The following is a 17,693-nucleotide window of genomic DNA, read 5'->3' as shown; positions in this document are numbered from 1 at the left end:
CCTTTTCATACCAGAATGTGACCTTAAATGATGATTCATGGAGACAAATATTTTTTCATTTAATTTTATTACATTTCTTTTGCTCTCTTTCCTCTGTATGCAATTTCTTTCTTCATGCTAACTCTCACTTAAAGAACTGAAGCCTCACTGAATCATTTCAACATGGTCACAAAATTACCACAGACTTTGAAGTCTTTCCTGATGGAAAATTTCATCTCCTATGATTTCTAGAAATCTATAAAGACAGTTTTTAATCTCTGTAAACATACTGGAGAAATGTACTAAGCACATATGATATGAGCTTTGGGAACAGGTTCTGGGCATAAATAATAAGTAAAAGATAGATGAATATATATTATATATATGGAGAGAGAGAGAGAGAGAGAGAGAGAGAGAGAGAGAGAGAGAGAGAGAGAGAGAGAGAGAGAAAGAGGACTGATCTGATCATGCCTGGAATGTCAGAATACCCAAAAGAGCCAATCTCATTGCTGGTTGGGGACACAGCTTCCTGTAGTGATCAAACAGTCTGATAAAAGGAGGCTGTGTGACAGCTGGATGTTTGCTTTACATCTTTGAAACATCTGCATTTAGAGTCTTTTCATTCGTCCAGCCATCAATTCAGGAAGCATTTATGAACTGCATGTTCTTTGCCAGATACTATGCTGTGCACTGGGGAGGACATAGATTTCTAATCCTAGATGTGCACAGGAAAGCAGAAGAAACAGATTCCTGAAACTATGAGCTATGAGAAATGTGAGCTATGAGTTCACTTAGAAGAGATAAGATACCCATCCTAAATTAGGGTGTGGTGGAAGGGATCCTCACCAAGAGGCACAGCAGATAGAGGAGGGTTTGAGGAGGATCGGCCTGCGGGCTGGGCTTTCTAGGATACCTTAGAAGTTTCTGGGTGAGCAAGAAGCTGAAAGGCATCGTGAACAACACGATCTAAAGCTTGAGCAGAAAAGGTGTCTGTGTGCCCAGAGAGGAATGAATTGCCTATTGTAACTAGTGCCCTAGCACATGGTAGAGCCTCAAAGAGTAAGACAGTAAGATCGCCATAGTCTAGTGCGCAAAGACCCAGAAAGGCACTTTCTGGAGTCTGGTTTTTATCTTGTGGGTGTTCAGAATCTCCCTGAAGCTTTAGGTATAGATAAAGCACCCAGATGATCCTAAAATTCCTCCTTAAAACTGTTTTTGTCTTTGTGCTGTTACAAACTTCTTCATAAGGTTCTGAATAACTTATCTGAGAACTGCCCTTGAGCCAGATCCTATCTGGAACTTGACAGTCTACTCCTTATTTTAAGAGAGTGGTTACACTACAAGACCCTTGGAGTAAGACGAATTATCTTCGCCATCTACTAACTAAGTTTGAAGGAAAGAGAAAACCAACCTACATTTTCCTCTTACTTCATTTTTCACCTTGAGTAAGGAACTCTAATTGAACACTTCAAAAAACTGTTTATACTCAGCTACTTGCTGAATTTTGGAGCATGTATCCAAAAAAAACAGGATTCCATGTGCCTCAAAAAGTATTTGAATGAAGGAAAATGTAGCTATTAATCATTGAAGTGCTCTGTAATCATATAAGTATCAATATCAATAGGAAAATTACTATATTTTCAGTCAACAGATGACCTCTGGGACTCTCCATATACTATCTGACATATATCCATACATCTTCATGCCTGGGGAATTCAGGAAACCTTGGGTATCTTGACCTAATTTTAATGCCAAAGAAATGTGTTTTGACTTCTTTTTGAGGTTTGTGGGGATATGGTCTTATGAACTAGACTTCTACATCTCTCACTGCACTCAATGATACAAATATTTAAAGACATCACATACCACTAGAATCCAATGAGAAACAGCACTGTGTTTTTCAGCTCATACTCCAACCAGTGATTATGAAGAAACAAATGAATCCTGAGGTTTTTTTTTTTTTTTTTTTTTTTTGTCTGTGTGGGGAAAATAAATGAAATAAAACACACTAGAGATGAACTCCTTCAATCCTAAGATCTCTTATTAAAGATGTAACCAAAATACTGGAGAATACTTTAAGTACAAATCCCATACACTTAGTATGAACAATAATAAAAGTAAAATCTCTTCGTCCATATATTTAACAGGTTGATAGATTGGAATCTGTGAAAGAATAAGAGCTATTTAAAATTGCTGTTTGGGTCTGGGGATGTGACTGTATGACAAAGCATATCCTTTAACAAGCATGAGTACTACTAAATCACTAGACAGCTAGGTAGATAGATAACAGGCAAAAGGACAGATGGACACAAGGAGACACAGACAGACTCTGGCAAGGTCTATTTATTCTCTAGAATCCCAGTGAGGGTCTTTCTAAGGGCAAAATCATAAGGCCACCATATTTCCCATGTGGCTTTATTATTTTTTTTTTCAAGAACTACAACTCCCAGCATTCCAGGAAGTTAACTTTCCCTTGGTGCTTATAGGTCACAGCTTACAGGCTGACTTTGGCTCTTACAAGTGAGCAATGACCAAAGGAATTGCAAAGAAAACCAATGCAAAGAAAAACACTCTCACTGTGTCAGAGTGACAATAGCCAGAAATCACTGTATTAACTTACGTTTCTGGGCAAATTTTATATTTTTAAACTTTCTGAAACCTAGAAATGTGGCTCAGCCTGTAAAACAACTTGCTGACCTGAGTTTGATTTTAAGAAGCCACTTAAGGGTAGAAGGAAAAAGTTGGGAAGTTGGTTCTATACAGTTTCCTTCTGATCTCTACAAGTTTCTAAAACTGACAGGTTTCCTGAAGTTTGTTTTACTGTCCCATGACTTACAAGCCCATTGGACTGACGTAGTTCTCTTGGTTCTCTCTCTCTCTCTCTCTCTCTCTCTCTCTCTCTCTCTCTCTCTCTCTCTCTCTCTCTCTCTCTCTGGGTGTGTGTGTGAGTGTCTGTGTCTGTCTGTCTGTCTGTCTGTCTTTTCTTTATTTTTTTTATTATACAGGTGTTTTACCTACATGTTTGTCTGTATCCTATCTGCCTGCAATGGCCAAGGAGACCAAAAAAGAACCTCACATCCTAGGACTGGACTCACAGATGGTTGTGAGCTTCCATGTAGGCACTGGGAATCAAAGCCTAGGTCCTCTGTGAGAGCAGCTAGTGTTCTTACGTCCTGAGCAATCTCTCCAATCTCTTGACTTGATTCTTATAAGAGAGGGCAACAGAATGAATTAATTTATTACCTCTCACTAGATAGTAATCTTATAAGACTTGGGGCCTCTGGAACGAGGTTTAGATAATCATCCATTAATGGCTTTCCTGGCAGGACTCAGGTCTGATTTCTCTGACCAATAACTAGAGTCCTAGAGTCCTGGTTACTTAAGCAGCTAATTAAGGTGAGAGTGGGGGTTTATCTCAGCCCTAATATCCTACAGGTACCTAGTAAGACAACTGAGGAGGGTGACTTCTGTACTGTTGGAGCTACTTTCCTTCAATGCAAACTCCCAGACCTTTAGACCTAGACTTAATGCCTCAATAAACAAACCAATGGCAGCAAGTGAGTAACTAGAGACTATTCCCAAGAAACCAGAAAGCTTCCTGAAATGTCTGAGATGAGCTGCACCAATTTACCTAAGCCATGGTTTAGCACATATGAACTAGGGTTATATCAGACTAGAGTTACAGTAATCTCAAGATTATAGTGGCTTCAAAGACTAGAAGGGTATTTTGCAGAAGAGGGCGGCAGGGCTTCTCAGTCAACAATAAAACCTCTCTCTCTCTCTCTCTCTCTCTCTCTCTCTCTCTCTCTCTCTCTCTCTCTCTCTCTCTCTTGTATCACATGTACACCATTTGCATATTGTAGGCACACCACACCAATTCCTGCCAGCAAAGAGGGGGTTTCAGTCTCTCTTTAGATGAGGTCTTTGACATTCCATTCATCCATCTGTTTATATCCCGTTGGCCACCATTTAGTCCAGTGGCTGTACTTGCCTTCAAAGGAGCTTGCCAAATATAGGCTATACAGAAAGACCATGTACCATGCTAAAAGCTGAGGGCCCTTAAAAGGGAAGGGACAAATACTTGGAAAAAGCCAAGAGCCTGTGCCCCAGGAGGCCTCGTTCCTGCCTCTAACAGCCAGATTATAACTATTAAGTTCCATGTAAACAAAGTGTTTTACTGCTGTCCCTCTGCAAAACCACGGACATGGGGCTATTTTTCTTGCATACCAGATTTCAGCGCCTCTGGCTCCCAGTGCCCTTAGAAATCACCAGTCCAGATGAGTTCTTTAGAAACCTGGCTCCTAAATCCCCTATTGCCTGGTGTGGTTAAGTCAGTGCTTCCACGGTGGGGGAGAGGACAGTCCTTTCTCGCTGCAAATTAATTTTTCTGGGTGATTCTGATGGCAGGAGGCCCCTCTTCCTCCTGCTGGAAGCTGCAAGATTATTTTCATTGGATCATAAATATGCTGAACACTTTATTACACTAACCTTTTAAACCAGTTTTCTTTAGTGGCTACAAATCACAGTTCAGGGGCAAATTGCTAAGATTCCAGGGCTCCTGGATTCCTGAATGCTCAAGTTAGATACCTGAGACTATAAATGGGGAGTTACAAAATTCACTGCAAAGACAAGAAGCAAACCCTTTGGCCTGACTGCTGGTTTGTCAAAACTAAAAGACAAAAACCCCTCCCTACTCTTTACTAAACCAAGAATAAGGTAGTAACTGACGTCGTTGCCTGTGCTCACCCTCTTTGCTTTGCTTCCCAGTGTTCCAGAAGCTGTGGAGGGGGGATTCAGAAGCGTGATGTTCTTTGCAAGCAGCGTATGGCTGATGGCAGCTTCCTGGAGCTTCCGGAGACCTTCTGTTCAGCCTCCAGACCAAGCTCCCAGCAAGCGTGCAAGAAAGATGACTGTCCCAGTGAGTGGCTTCTCTCAGACTGGTCAGAGGTAGGTGTGCTTCTCAGGATGAGAGGACTCATAGGGGAGAAGAGAAGTCACCCCATACACATAGAAAAGAGACCAAAGAGCTCTCCTAACTGTGGAATGGCATTCTGTAATGCCATCAGCCTATATGGCAGGATGCATAATAACTGGGCCATGGACTTATTTTATTATGGGGACCTGGCCTATGCAGCCAGCCCTTGCCTCACAGTTGAAAATCTGTTTCAACTGTTGAAAATGGAAACCTACGATTACAAATGGGATCTCCCTTGGACAAACCTAAAACATGGGGTTCTTCACCTCTTTCTGCACTTAGCCCCTCCTCCCGACAGTCATGCTCCCAGTCCTACTCCCAGATCTTTCCAGTCTCTGCTCAGGAAGGGCAAGGCCTCCTTGGTTCTTCTCTTCCAAGTTTCTGGACAATAAAGGATGTGATTTATTACAAAAAGAAAGCCAAGGAAACCCTGCCTCTTTACTGTTAGTTTCCTGACTCTAAAACTTGAACAACATCCCAGCAAGAGAACTTGATTTTTCCCATTGCTGTGCACTTGGGGAAGTGGCGGATCAGTGTTCACAGCTCCAGATGGTGCCTGGAGTTAAGGATCCCAAACGTAACCTCCAAATAACCTGCTTCTCCAAATCATTCTTGTTCCCACCCTGGCAGGAATCCATTAAAGCGGGATTCAAAGATTTAGCCCCTAGAATGTCTTTGAGTTGCCTCTAAGTACCCAGCTCCAAAGGCCTGTATGTCTTCCACAGAGAAGTCGAAAAATCATTGCTGTACAAGCAAACTCAGTGACTGGCAGAAAGATTTATGCATCTTTCTTGCCTTGGCTTTTTAGTGTATGCAACTCACAGTTTGGAGTTGCTTTTGGTTTAAATGTGTGTCACAGGGATACTTTCTTCCAGACCAGCAAGCCTGAGGAAATAAAGACGGCTGACCTCTCAGCATGGAATTCTTGCTTTGTACATTACTGGCCTGTTCAGAGTCTATCTGATAATGCCTACTTAGGGCACTGGCGTTGTGAAAGAGCCTAAATTACCATCATAGTCTATTTGTAAAATCACCTCTGGCTGTGTCTCACCCAAGATGTTTCAGAACAGAAAGGAGAATGGTTATTTGTATTTTAGAAACTGCCTGTATTTCAGCAGAATACAAGAATGGAAAGGCAGAATATGTCCTTTTTAATGTGTGTGGGCACAGACATGTTGGTTTGTGGCTTTTCTAGAGGACTGTTGATTTGGGAGTCATTATGCATAAAAAAAATCATATTGAGAAATGTCTATACAGAAAAGAGCCCTGGTGTATGTGCCAAGTGCCTGTGGTAAAGACAATATCCCGGCAAAGTATCTATTGGGTGATGAGCTATCATGGATGGGTGGAGGAAGGACTATATATGTCTAATAATTGCCACCTCCTCCACCCCCTGGCATTTGTGGCCCTTGGAGGATAGAGAACAAAGAATCATAAAATGTGATTTGAAAGAAGGCTCCTTGTGGCTTAAGCACCAAAGGAAGGAGCGCATTGAGCTGGATCACATAAAGCAAAGAGGACCTTGTAGAGTTAAGAATTCAGACACAAAAACAAGCAAACCTGGCTCCAAACCCTGACTCTCTCTTAGCAACTGTACAGCATGAAGCTCATTGCTTAATCTTCCTAACCCTTAGTCTGACCATTTTCAAACTGAAGATGGCAGAGTCTACCATGTAGGTGGAGTCTTGATCGAATGAGATGTATAAAGTCTGGTTTACCTGAGCCCTCGTTGTGATGGTGGTTCTCTACCTTCTGGGCTCATTATCAGGAGAAAGAAGGAGCTAGATAAATATTACTGCCAGCAGTGGCTGGGCTCAGGGCCATAATCTAGGTCTCCCTATCCTTTGCTCTTCTCCTCGGGAAAATAAAAGGTCACATTTTGTAAAGTAGGAAGGGATAGACCTTATCTAAAGTTCTGAGCTATCAGGGTTCATGAATAGAAATTTTGGACATTGAGGAGAGGCTGCAAATTGTGAGACACAATCTCCCAAATCACAGGAGCACATCTGGTGCTTACTGCTACTAGCCTAGCTTTTAGGGTCAGTGAGAGAGAAAGACTGTTTCAAGAGAGTTATGTGGAGAGTAATATAACACTGCATTGTTATCTTCTGCTTCTGCACAGGCAGTGAATAAATGAGAGTATGTGTGCGTGTGTGTGTGTGTGTGTGTGTGTGTGTGTGTGTGTGTGTGTGTATGCGCACACGCACACACACACACACATTTAAAATTTAAAGCAAAATGAGAACTATGTGGTTAAAGCAGGAGACAGGTGACTAGTCTCCAGTGGTAGGAGTTTCCATCACTGAGAAGCAGCCCCTACATCACCCCCTTACCATGGTTACCAGGCATGGCTTGAGAGACTTGACTTCAGCTTAGCTTCCCTACTTCAGATATTATGAAGCTTGATGCCGGAGGGGAAACGACACTACCAAAGTGGTACTGACCTTGGCCTGCAGTCTGGCTAGTGGTCTGTTTTTCTACTTGACCAACCTACAACAGCCATGTTTTAAAGCTGTCCGACGCCTTGCCCCTTGGAGTTTTGGATCTGGTATTGTCATTTATAGTCAAACAGGTGTCAAATAGAATCTGGAGTTCATAACCATCAGGCAACACAAGCACAGGTTTGTTCTCAACCTGTACTGGTCCTGGGCATCTTGAATTTCTATTGCGGTGGCAGCTGTCACAGTCTGCCCCACCGGCCAGTGTCATTTCAATGTACTCACATATAAAACTTCAAAGTATGAGATAGCTTTCAGCTGTTTTTACTGTCATCTTTCCCACTGGCATGCTGCCATGACCCAGGTTCAGGGCTTCATCATCTCAAGCAGAGGCTGTAGCAGCCCCTCCATTACGTTCCGTCTCCCTCCACTCCCCTCCACTGCGCACGGTGTTGCCAGACTCACCTTCTCAAACACCTCTTCCATCATGTCACTCCCTCTTTCAGGGCTTCCCAGCGCTCTGTGGACCGGTTCCAACCTGTCTGAAAGTAAAAGGTTCCCAAAGTCAGGCCCCAAGTCCCTCTCACACTCCTGAGGCGAGTGCCGTCAGGAAAGCTGCATCGGTATGGCCCCAAGCCCACAACAGACTTGCACTGAATTCTGTTTTATTTCAGGAATTTCTCTGCTTGCCATGCTCAACCCTGTTGTGCTTGCCCCACCCAGACCCTCACCATTTTCAAGGCATAGGTCAGGAAACCCCTAGTACACCGTCAGCTCTGAATAACTACGACCATTCATTTTATAGGACCGCAAAGCCCACCTTCTACTGTTAGACTTTTACTAAATTCCTAAACTACTGTTTCTCCTATAAACAACTTTACTGACATATAATTAACCTATTATAAAACTCAGCTTAATATTTTTGTTTTGCCTATGCTATAGCATATATAAGGACTGTGCTTTATTTGGCTGGATAATATTCCATTAATATAACTTCTATACATTGTTGACCCATTTAAGTATTAATGGGCAATGAGTTGTTTCTACTTCTCGGTTATTAAAAGTAGTTGGATGTTGTAATAATGCCAGTGCAGCTGTAGCAGTTGTGAACATTTGTGCCTAAGTTTTTGTATAGATGTGTATGTCCACTTCTCTGAAGTAGATGACTGTAAGTAGAATCACTGTGTCCTATAGTAATTTTTTAATTACTAATAAACTCTTTTGCCCAGAGTATATGTCATTTAACATTCGCACCAACAATGTATGGGGGTATCTTTTATCTCCCACAGCCTCACCAACACTTACTATTGTTTTTCTTTCTGACGTGGTCATCCCAGTGTTTGTGAAGTGATATCTCATTGTGGTTTTGATTCACATTTACCTAAAGTCTTACTTCCTTGTAGCAGCGCATTTGCCTTTTGCCTCCTCGTTTGAAGGGCTGGTGCTGAAGGCTAGCTTTTCCACCCCCATACAAAGACCATCCACAGCAGCGAATGGGCGGCATAGCATTATTGGGTAGGCACTTGCTTTTCTTGTAGTCTCTCATTTAACTCACAGACTTGTGAGATAAACATAAAAATAAAAACAGTTCAGAGAGCTTCAGTGGCTCTCCAACTATTGAACAACTGTGAGTAGATGTAAACAGAGTATTTCTGCAACTCTAAAACCTAAACTGTGTATAAGAATGGGTTAGATGCTCATAGAAACCCTTACAATACAGAATAATGGAGAATATTAGAGGGCAACGTGTAGATGTGAGAAAGATAGTCTACATTGCTATAAATGTATCTTTCGTAGTGGATACTTTCCCCAGTATATCATAGTGTATCTAAAGGACCATTCAGAACAACCATGAAACTGTAATTCAGTGGTTCTCAACCTTCCTAATCCTGCGACCCTTCATATCGTAATGACCCCTACCACCATAAAATTATTTTTGCTGCTACTTCATAACTGTAATTTTGCTACTGTTATGAATCATAATGTAAATATCTGATATACACAATTTCTGATATGCAACCCCTGTGAAAGAGTGGTTTGACTCCCAAAGGGATTGTGACCCATAGGCAGGGAACCAATGCTCTAGTTAATGGGACTTTCATGCCTTTCTCCCTTCTTCCCCCACCAGTGCTCCGTGAGCTGTGGGGAAGGCACCCAGACTCGAAGTGCTATTTGCCAGAGGGTGCTGAAAACCGGGGTCTCCACGGTTATCAATTCCACCCTGTGCCCTCCGCTGCCCTTCTCTTCCTCCATCAGACCCTGTATGCTGGCAACCTGTGCAAGTGAGTATGTCGGGGATCTGGGGGTGGGATATGGGGCCCCACAGCATTCATAGCCACCAGGCAAGGAAGGACCTTCACTGAGCCCCAGAGCCGTAAGTGGGGCATAGTGAGCGGCTGAGGCTGAAGCCGGTTCCCGCTAGAGTACCCTGCTGAAGTAGAAAAGGGACTCTTAACCACTCAAGTGTCCGCGCTGAGTTCTCCTGCCTCTGCAAACGCGGCTTGCAAAGGTTGAGCAAAAGTCACCTGCTACCATACCAAAGCTGGAAGCTGGAGGCTGCTTATTCCTAATGAAGTCTAACGTGGTCCAAACTGGGTTTTTTAACGGCTCTGAACACATTTGCTCTGTGTAACATAATCCGCGGGGTTATAACAATCCCGGTTTCCCCTCTCTGTCTACTCTGGGCCCTGGCTCTTTGCAGGGCCCAGAAGATGGACATTTAACCGAGAAATGTCCTCTGCCTGCCTCTCTTAACGGTGCACCTTTCTTCTTTAAATGTTTTTAATGAGGAGTGCCTTTCTCCAGGGCTCCAGGCACCCCCACCCCTTAGGTTCCTGTGGGGCTACCCACACACACCTCATTAGTGCTCTGGGATAGCCTGATGATTCACAGCTGGTAGCCAGTCCTTTGGGGTAAAAAGCAGTGGTAAATGACGGCCCTGCCGAAATCAGCGGTAGAGTTCTTCCTGTTTGTCCCTTTTGCCCCCTGACCTCTCCTGTGGCCCTATCACACTCTGTTTGGTTTTTTTGTTTGTTTGTTTGTTTGTTTGTTTGTTTGTTGTTTGTTTGTTTGTGTTTGTTTTTCCTGCTCTTGGTTCTTCTTCGGTCTGGCATCCCTCTCAACCCAGGGCCTGGAAGGCCTTCCACCAAGCACGGCCCTCACATCGCAGCTGCACGAAACATCTACATCCAGACCCGCAGGCAGAGGAAGCTGCATTTCGTCGTGGGAGGATTTGCGTACCTGCTTCCCAAGACTACAGTGGTGCTCCGGTGTCCCACACGCAGGTTCCGCAAGCCTCTCATCACCTGGGAGAAGGACGGCCAGCACAGCATCAGCTCCGCTCACGTTACCGTGGCTCCTTTCGGCTACCTGAAGATCCATCGCCTCAAGCCCTCAGACGCGGGCATCTACACCTGTTCTGCAGGGCCGGCCCGGGAGCAATTTGTGATTAAGCTCATCGGAGGCAACCGCAAGCTTGTGGCCAGGCCCCTGAGCCTTTGGAGTGAGGAAGAGGAGGCCCTGCAGGTGAGGAAGGCCAATCCAAAGGAGGCCTTGCAAACACACAAACACCAAAATGGCATCTTCTCCAATGGCAGCAAAGCTGAGAAGCGTGGCCTCACTGCAGATCCTGGGAACCGCTATGACGCCATTGTGTCTAGGCTGTTGGAGCAGGGTGGGTGGCCAGGAGAGCTCTTGGCCTCGTGGGAGGTGCAGGACTCTGCAGAAAGGAACGCATCCTCGGAAGAGGATCCCAATGCCGAACAGGTCCTCCTGCATCTCCCCTTCACCATGGTGGCAGAGCAGAAGCGCCTGGATGACATCCTCAGGAACCTGTCTCAGCAGCCAGAGGAGCTACGGGACCTGTACAGCAAGCACCTGGTGGCGCAGCTGGCCCAGGACATCTTCCGAAGCCATCTGGAGAACCAGGATATGCTTCACAAGCCCTCTGAGCAGAGGTTTTCTCCCATGGCCATCCCGCCTCACAAGCATGTTTCTAGCTTCAGCAGCTCCCTGAGGAGCTCATCTGGAGAGGCTGGGGGTGGCTCGCGCAGGCCTCATCGCAAGCCCACCATCTTGCGGAAGATCTCAGCAGCACAGCAACTCTCGGCTTCTGAGGTCGTCACCCACCTGGGGCAGACTGTGGCTCTAGCCAGCGGGACCCTGAGTGTGCTTCTGCACTGTGAGGCAGTAGGCAATCCAAGGCCTACCATCCACTGGACCAGGAACGGAGAAGCTGTTCAGTTCAGTGACAGGTGAGCCACATGGAACCCTGGTCTAGAAGGGTTGGGAAGAGGGGAGGCGGGTTTCAGAGATAACCGTCCAGCTGTCAGACCTGTTTCTGCTAGATAATATTGGAGTAAAACAAAAGCACTTAGTATCTCCAAACAGTATACTACCATCCTTAAAACTGGTCAGTACTGCTTCAGCATTCCACCCCATTAGGAGCCCAAAGATAAACAAGGTGCCCTCTGGATAGCTTTGGATGTTGGGTAGAAGGACATTATTCTGGGCCACAACGTTATTGCTTTCCGGATTCACGAGCTGAGCCATTGAAAAGCTTGGACATAAGGACCATCACTCCATTTGCTTAGTGTCTCTGGGCTGGAGAGAGGGCAGCTAACACCAGCTACTCCCTACAGGTCATTCTTCCTGTCATCTCTGAAGCAGGTTGTTTTTCTAGAAAGGTAACCTCAGTTAGACCCATGATTACGTGTCCTAACGTCTCATGGTCTCTGTTTTCTGGTATGTCGTTGTTGAGATGGTGCTAAGTATTATAACTTGGTTCCTTGGACCAAGGCCATTGGTAAAACTAAACCCAGCAGTGGTAGTAGAAACAACAGTCACAATTTTAGCTTCATAGTCCTACATACCAAGAACGGTGCTGTGTTTTCATATTCTTTCCCTTCGATTTTATTGTGGAGCACTGACAATTAGCCAGGCAATCTCCCAGGCCGCTCCAACATCTTTCACTCATTTATAAACGACCACAGAAGAAGGAAACCCAAGGTGAGGGAAGGGGAAAGGCCTGAGCATGGGGACTTCAGCCTTGCCTGCACAAGTCATTGCTGAGTGTCCCACAAATCGGGGTTCACTGGCCACATGAATTTGAAAAGCGCTCTGCTAAAGCTAAGCAGACGTGTTTACTGCGGCATTTTATGTCTGTTTTTAAATACATCACTTGATTTTTTATTATAAAAGTAATAAAAAGGCTATAAAGCAATTCAGATGATATCCAAATCTATAAAGCAAAAGTGCAGTTTTCCCTTGTCCCCAGAGACCATCACTGGTAAAGCTTTGGTATACATCCTTTTAGAGTTTTTCGGTGTTTTACTGTATATATAGAAAGCCATCTACACACTTAAGATTTGGGGTTTTAATGGCATGTTAGTCATGCTCAGAACTTTTAGTAGGTTTTCATTTCATGTGTTTATAATAGTGTGTAGAGATTCATATCGCCTTCTTAACAGCTGATTACTGTTCCTGAATGTACTTAACAATTCCCCAACTGGAAATTATCTGGGAGTTTTTACTTTTCTTAACTCTTTTAAGCATCCCAATGTGTGTTCTCCCTTTCCAGGAGGACAATGTCATGTGAAATGCTCTCAGAGTACTACTGATCTCACACACACACACACACACACACACACAGGCTTAGTACTTTCAGAAACACCAACAATCCAACAGTTTCTGGATTGGTACTTAGCAAATACCACTTTGTCCTTCTAATTCACCTTACTGGGTGCTGAGAGTCTAAATCCAGTAGTTTTAAGATGGAGGAGGTTTAGTGGAGTCTTGTTTGAAGAAGGAATATGGTAGCCAGATGCTAAGAAGACTAAAGGTCGACCTAAGCCAAGAGACAGCAAGGCTTGGACTGTCAGCCTCCTAGGACAGTGGTTGAGAAACATGGTGGCACTGAGAGGAATGTACCAGAGGCTGCAGACAAAAAACATGGATGGATGGATGGATGGATGGATGGATGGATGGATGGATGGATGGATGGATTGATGGATGGATGCATGGATGGATGCATGGATGGATGCATGGATGGATGCATGCTTGGATGGATGGATGGATGGATGGATGCATGGTTGGATGGATGGATGGATGGATGGATCATGCAGTTTTTGCTACCATAAAGGTCTTCTTCCCTAGATCTAAAACCTTGAAAATACTTTGTAAATTAATTGCATGCAATTGAGAGAAAAAGCCTAAAGCTCTGTGTCTGATGACTGACATTATAATGCTCGCAGTTTATTCTGTTGGCTACTAACAAATATAACCATAACTTGGTTTTCTATTCTGTTCCAAGTTCTAGTTGAGCAAAGAGAATGACTGTATCTGCTCAGAGCCTGCATGAGTCATGCGTGTCCTAGGGACCACTTTGCTGTGCACTGTTGCTGACCCTTTCTGTGTTGGGTGTCATTGCTTGTCCTCATTACGTTGCTGTCATGGTTCAGAAATGCTCATTTAGCTTCACACAGAGACATGAGGAAAAGTCCAGTGCTAGACTTAGCTCAGTCTGGTTTTGCTTAGTGTCCAGATCCACCTGCCTAGGAGTTTCTAAGATCCAGCTGCCTCTTAGGCTATTGGACTTTCCATTTTACTGAAGTGTATAATAAATATCCTAGACGCCCAAGAACCAGTCAAGGCAGAAATAGAGCCAAAACCTGACATGAGATAAATTAGTCTTACCAAAGAATGAATAAAAGTTCAGATACTATTGACCCATATTACATGTAAAATTCATTTTATTCAATGAAGTCACATGATGCTAAAAAGCACATGTCAACTTCTCAGACAGTAGTTTCCAGGGTGTCCTGAGTATATTGTGACAGCCCGGTTCACTGTGCTCCTCGTTCTTTTCTTCCTTGATTCTTCTACCACAGCAGATCCTGTGTCAGATGGGAAAGAACACTTACTTCCTCTCACAGCCTATTTAGGAAACCAAAGGGGAAAGAAAAGGCAGTATGGTCATGCGAACAGAACAATGTGCCCAGCTATTTGGATATGTCAACTCAGTGTGAATAATTGTGATGAATGAAACAGTACACTCATTTAGAGTTCTATTTGAATAGCACATAACAGAGACAGTGTCCTGATCATACCATCTACAGCAGGTCCCCTTCCCCATCTGTCCTCTAGCCCTTTAATTCTAGTGTTTCACTTATGGGATTTTATGGTGATTTGATACATCACATATTCACTTATTGTTTGTCCATGATGTCACTGCCTTTATTTACCATTTTAATTCTAATGCTCAGATAGTAACTGACACCAAACATATACTAAGTGGTAGAAAGAATGGCAAAGGGGAAAGAGAGAGAAAAGGATGATAAACACAGAACAGCAAACGCAAAACTATGGTAATAAGTGTTTGGGTACAAAATTAAAAGGAATCGGTGATAGAGAAGGACTTAGTGACCACTCTGGGTGCACACTCTTGTGTTGATGTTCTATAAGCCCAAATCCAAATGATGACAAGTGCTCCGGGTATGTGGCTTTCTGGACGAAAGGAAAGTCAGACGAAAACTCAGAGGGAAAAATGAGTCTGTCGTGTTGTAGAATCTCCAAAGAAACTCATTTGGTTACATGGGGCAATGGAATGAGGTCGGAGGATTAAACACAGTCTCAGGGAAGCTTTGTCTCTAAGGATCAGGAGAACATTTCAGGGACTAGTAAGAAAAACGGTAAGTGGTACCGTCTAATTCCCAGCATACAGGCTCACATGTAGCATGAGAACAGTAGCAAAGTGTGAAGGGGAACTGGGAGCCTGGTAAGGGCTCCATTGCAATAATCCACTGAATGTCACTAAGTCCCTGCTGGGCAGTCAGATGCTAGGCCTCCAGTGGTGAGCTGACAATGCATAAACCCAGCTTTCCAGTGCTGACCGTGCCACTGTGGGTGCAGTTTGTACAAAACTCCCACGCTTTGAAAAACCTAGACTGTCCTCCTGTGACCTGCATAAGTATGTATAGCATGTGTACCTCCACACGCATGTAGACAAACCATACACAAACGCATGTACAAAATAAGGATTATTAAAAGAGTTAATGAAATTGAGTACTGGGATGTTAAACTAAGTTGTACTAGATGTCATGCTTAGACACTGGGAGAGCTGGGGTTTAAACACACATCATATAAAAGAAAATTACTTTTAAAAATGACTTGTACATTAGAATAGTGTTATTAAAAACAAAAAGAAATTATAATAAATATATATACATATATGGGTATATATATATATATATATAAGCACTCTAGACACAAGAAAAATATTCAAAATATTCATAACAAAAAGAAATTGTAATGATATATACATATGTACTGTTTATACACAAAATATTCAAAACAAAAATAAATTATAATAGATATGTGGATATATATATGTATATATATATATATATATACACACACATTGTACTGTATATACACAAACACACACACACTTACAGCAGTTGTCCTTGAAGCCCCAGATGTTTACCTATTGCTCCATGTTTGTTCACCAATCTGCATCTGAAAATCGTCCTGGCAAACCTGCCTATGTTGTTCTGAGACTAAAACTCTTTTAGTAGCTTGTCATCATGTGAGGATAAGCTCCAAATACCATTGCACAATACACAGCACCTTATATCTCTAACATCTGCCCATCCCTCTAACCTCATCTCTCACCAGATCCCACCTCATGGTACAGAACTCTGATCATGTGCAGCACCTAGTTACTTCCAGCTTATGCATTTGCATGAGAACTTCCTACCACTGTGTCTGGTTAATTCCTGCTCCTCCACAGAAGAAGCATACACCAAGGTCTAGGTCAGGTGACCCCATGCAGGGCCCCACATATCCCAGTATTTCTAACTAGCTACCTTTGTGCACCAGAATTAGCTTTCTGCTTTTCTATCTTACCTTTTGAATTGTTCATCTTCCTCAAAGGAAGGTGTTTAAAAATGTGTCTTATATTTCCAGATTTCTAAAAACATTTTATGCACACAAAGGTGAAATGAATGAACAGTGGAATTTCTACTGGATAACAATGTATAGAAGGAGGGTTTGTAATTACTGGGAGGCTGTGGCTTTTGTTCTGGCTAAACAGAGGTGGAGAGGGATACCTATTCCCTAAACAGTGGTTCTTAACCTTCCTAATGCTGCAACCTTTTAACACAGTTCCTCATGTTATGGTGAAATATGCCCAACCATAAAATTATTTTGTTGCTACTTCATAACTATAATTTTGCTACTGTTGTGAATCATAACATAAACAAATGATATGCAAATTATCTGATACATGAACCCAAAAGGGTCCCAGCCCACGAGTTGAGAACCACTGTAGAGTGCCACATTGCTCTGTGTTCTCTCCTCTAGACATTTCAGAAAGTCCTCAGATTCTGTGACACAGGACACATGACTTGAAAGCATTCATATAACCAGATAAAAATGGGGAGCAGATACCTTCTGACTTCCTGTCCTTCTATTACCTCTGGACCCATGAAGAAGTCTTTATGGTCATTATCATCACAACTAATATTTAGAATTCTCCCACTAAGTTTCAGACACTCATTAATCCTCGCAATAACCCTCTAGCATTACTATCCCAGCTTCACAGATGTTGAAATTGTAGTAGAGAGATGTCACACGAACTTTCTCAAAAATCCCACAATGCAGAGCAGAGCTGGAGTTTGAAGCCAAAGCAATCTGAGTCCGTTTCTGACTTATGTTTGTCTTTGTTGAATTTTGCTAGGTTAAATACATGGACTTGCCATTGTTTTTAAGGAAGCCATTGGAGCCAACTGAACCTGATACAAATTATTCCTGAGTATCCCAGCCAGCTGGCTTCCAATTTATAAGGCTTTTGTGTCTCATTTGTAGCCATCTGTCTTAGGGGAAACCTTTTCTCCATGTAGCTTTACCTTCACCTGTATGGATCCAGATACTAATATGCACAATGTTAGGCACACTGGGCACTCAGTAAGCATCAGAAATGTTACATCTGTGTACCACCTTCTATGTCCACAGAGTTGTGTGCATGCATTCAAAGACAAAGACATAAGAAGCTACATTATTTGTTGTTTTTAAGTATTCTTCAGAAATCATCACATTTTGAGCAGGAATTCACCTACATTTTGTATCTGAGTAGGTCCCTTCCCCTCAACTGATAGCAAGAATGTATGTGGTTTATACAAACAATTCAGTATACTTCAATCTGAATGCGACTACGAAAGTATTACTTGTAATGACGGTGCTGACTTCCTTACGGAGAGGAATGTCCACAATCTGCAAAATCAGCACCAGGGACGAACTTAACC

General features: G+C 43.1%; 1 protein-coding gene across 2 annotated transcripts in view; it reads left to right on the top strand.

Annotated features, from left to right (window-relative positions):
• The window catches only part of ADAMTSL1 (ADAMTS like 1), a gene marked incomplete at its 5' end in the record, with an annotated part of 379,578 nt that overhangs the window by 275,313 nt on the left and 86,572 nt on the right, over positions 1–17,693 (top strand). For both annotated transcript variants that reach the window (XM_080921555.1, XM_080921554.1), the window contains 3 exons: positions 4,747–4,926; positions 9,521–9,674; positions 10,520–11,645. In XM_080921555.1, coding sequence (XP_080777681.1) covers positions 4,747–4,926; positions 9,521–9,674; positions 10,520–11,645 — 1,460 coding nt within the window. The remainder of the gene's footprint in view (positions 1–4,746; positions 4,927–9,520; positions 9,675–10,519; positions 11,646–17,693) is intronic.

This window comes from Micromys minutus, assembly GCF_963924665.1.
Source record: "Micromys minutus genome assembly, chromosome: 9".
Taxonomy (NCBI): domain Eukaryota; kingdom Metazoa; phylum Chordata; class Mammalia; order Rodentia; family Muridae; genus Micromys; species Micromys minutus.
The sequence above is the reverse complement of the archived record's forward strand: the minus strand, read 5'-3'. Positions and strand labels throughout refer to the sequence as shown.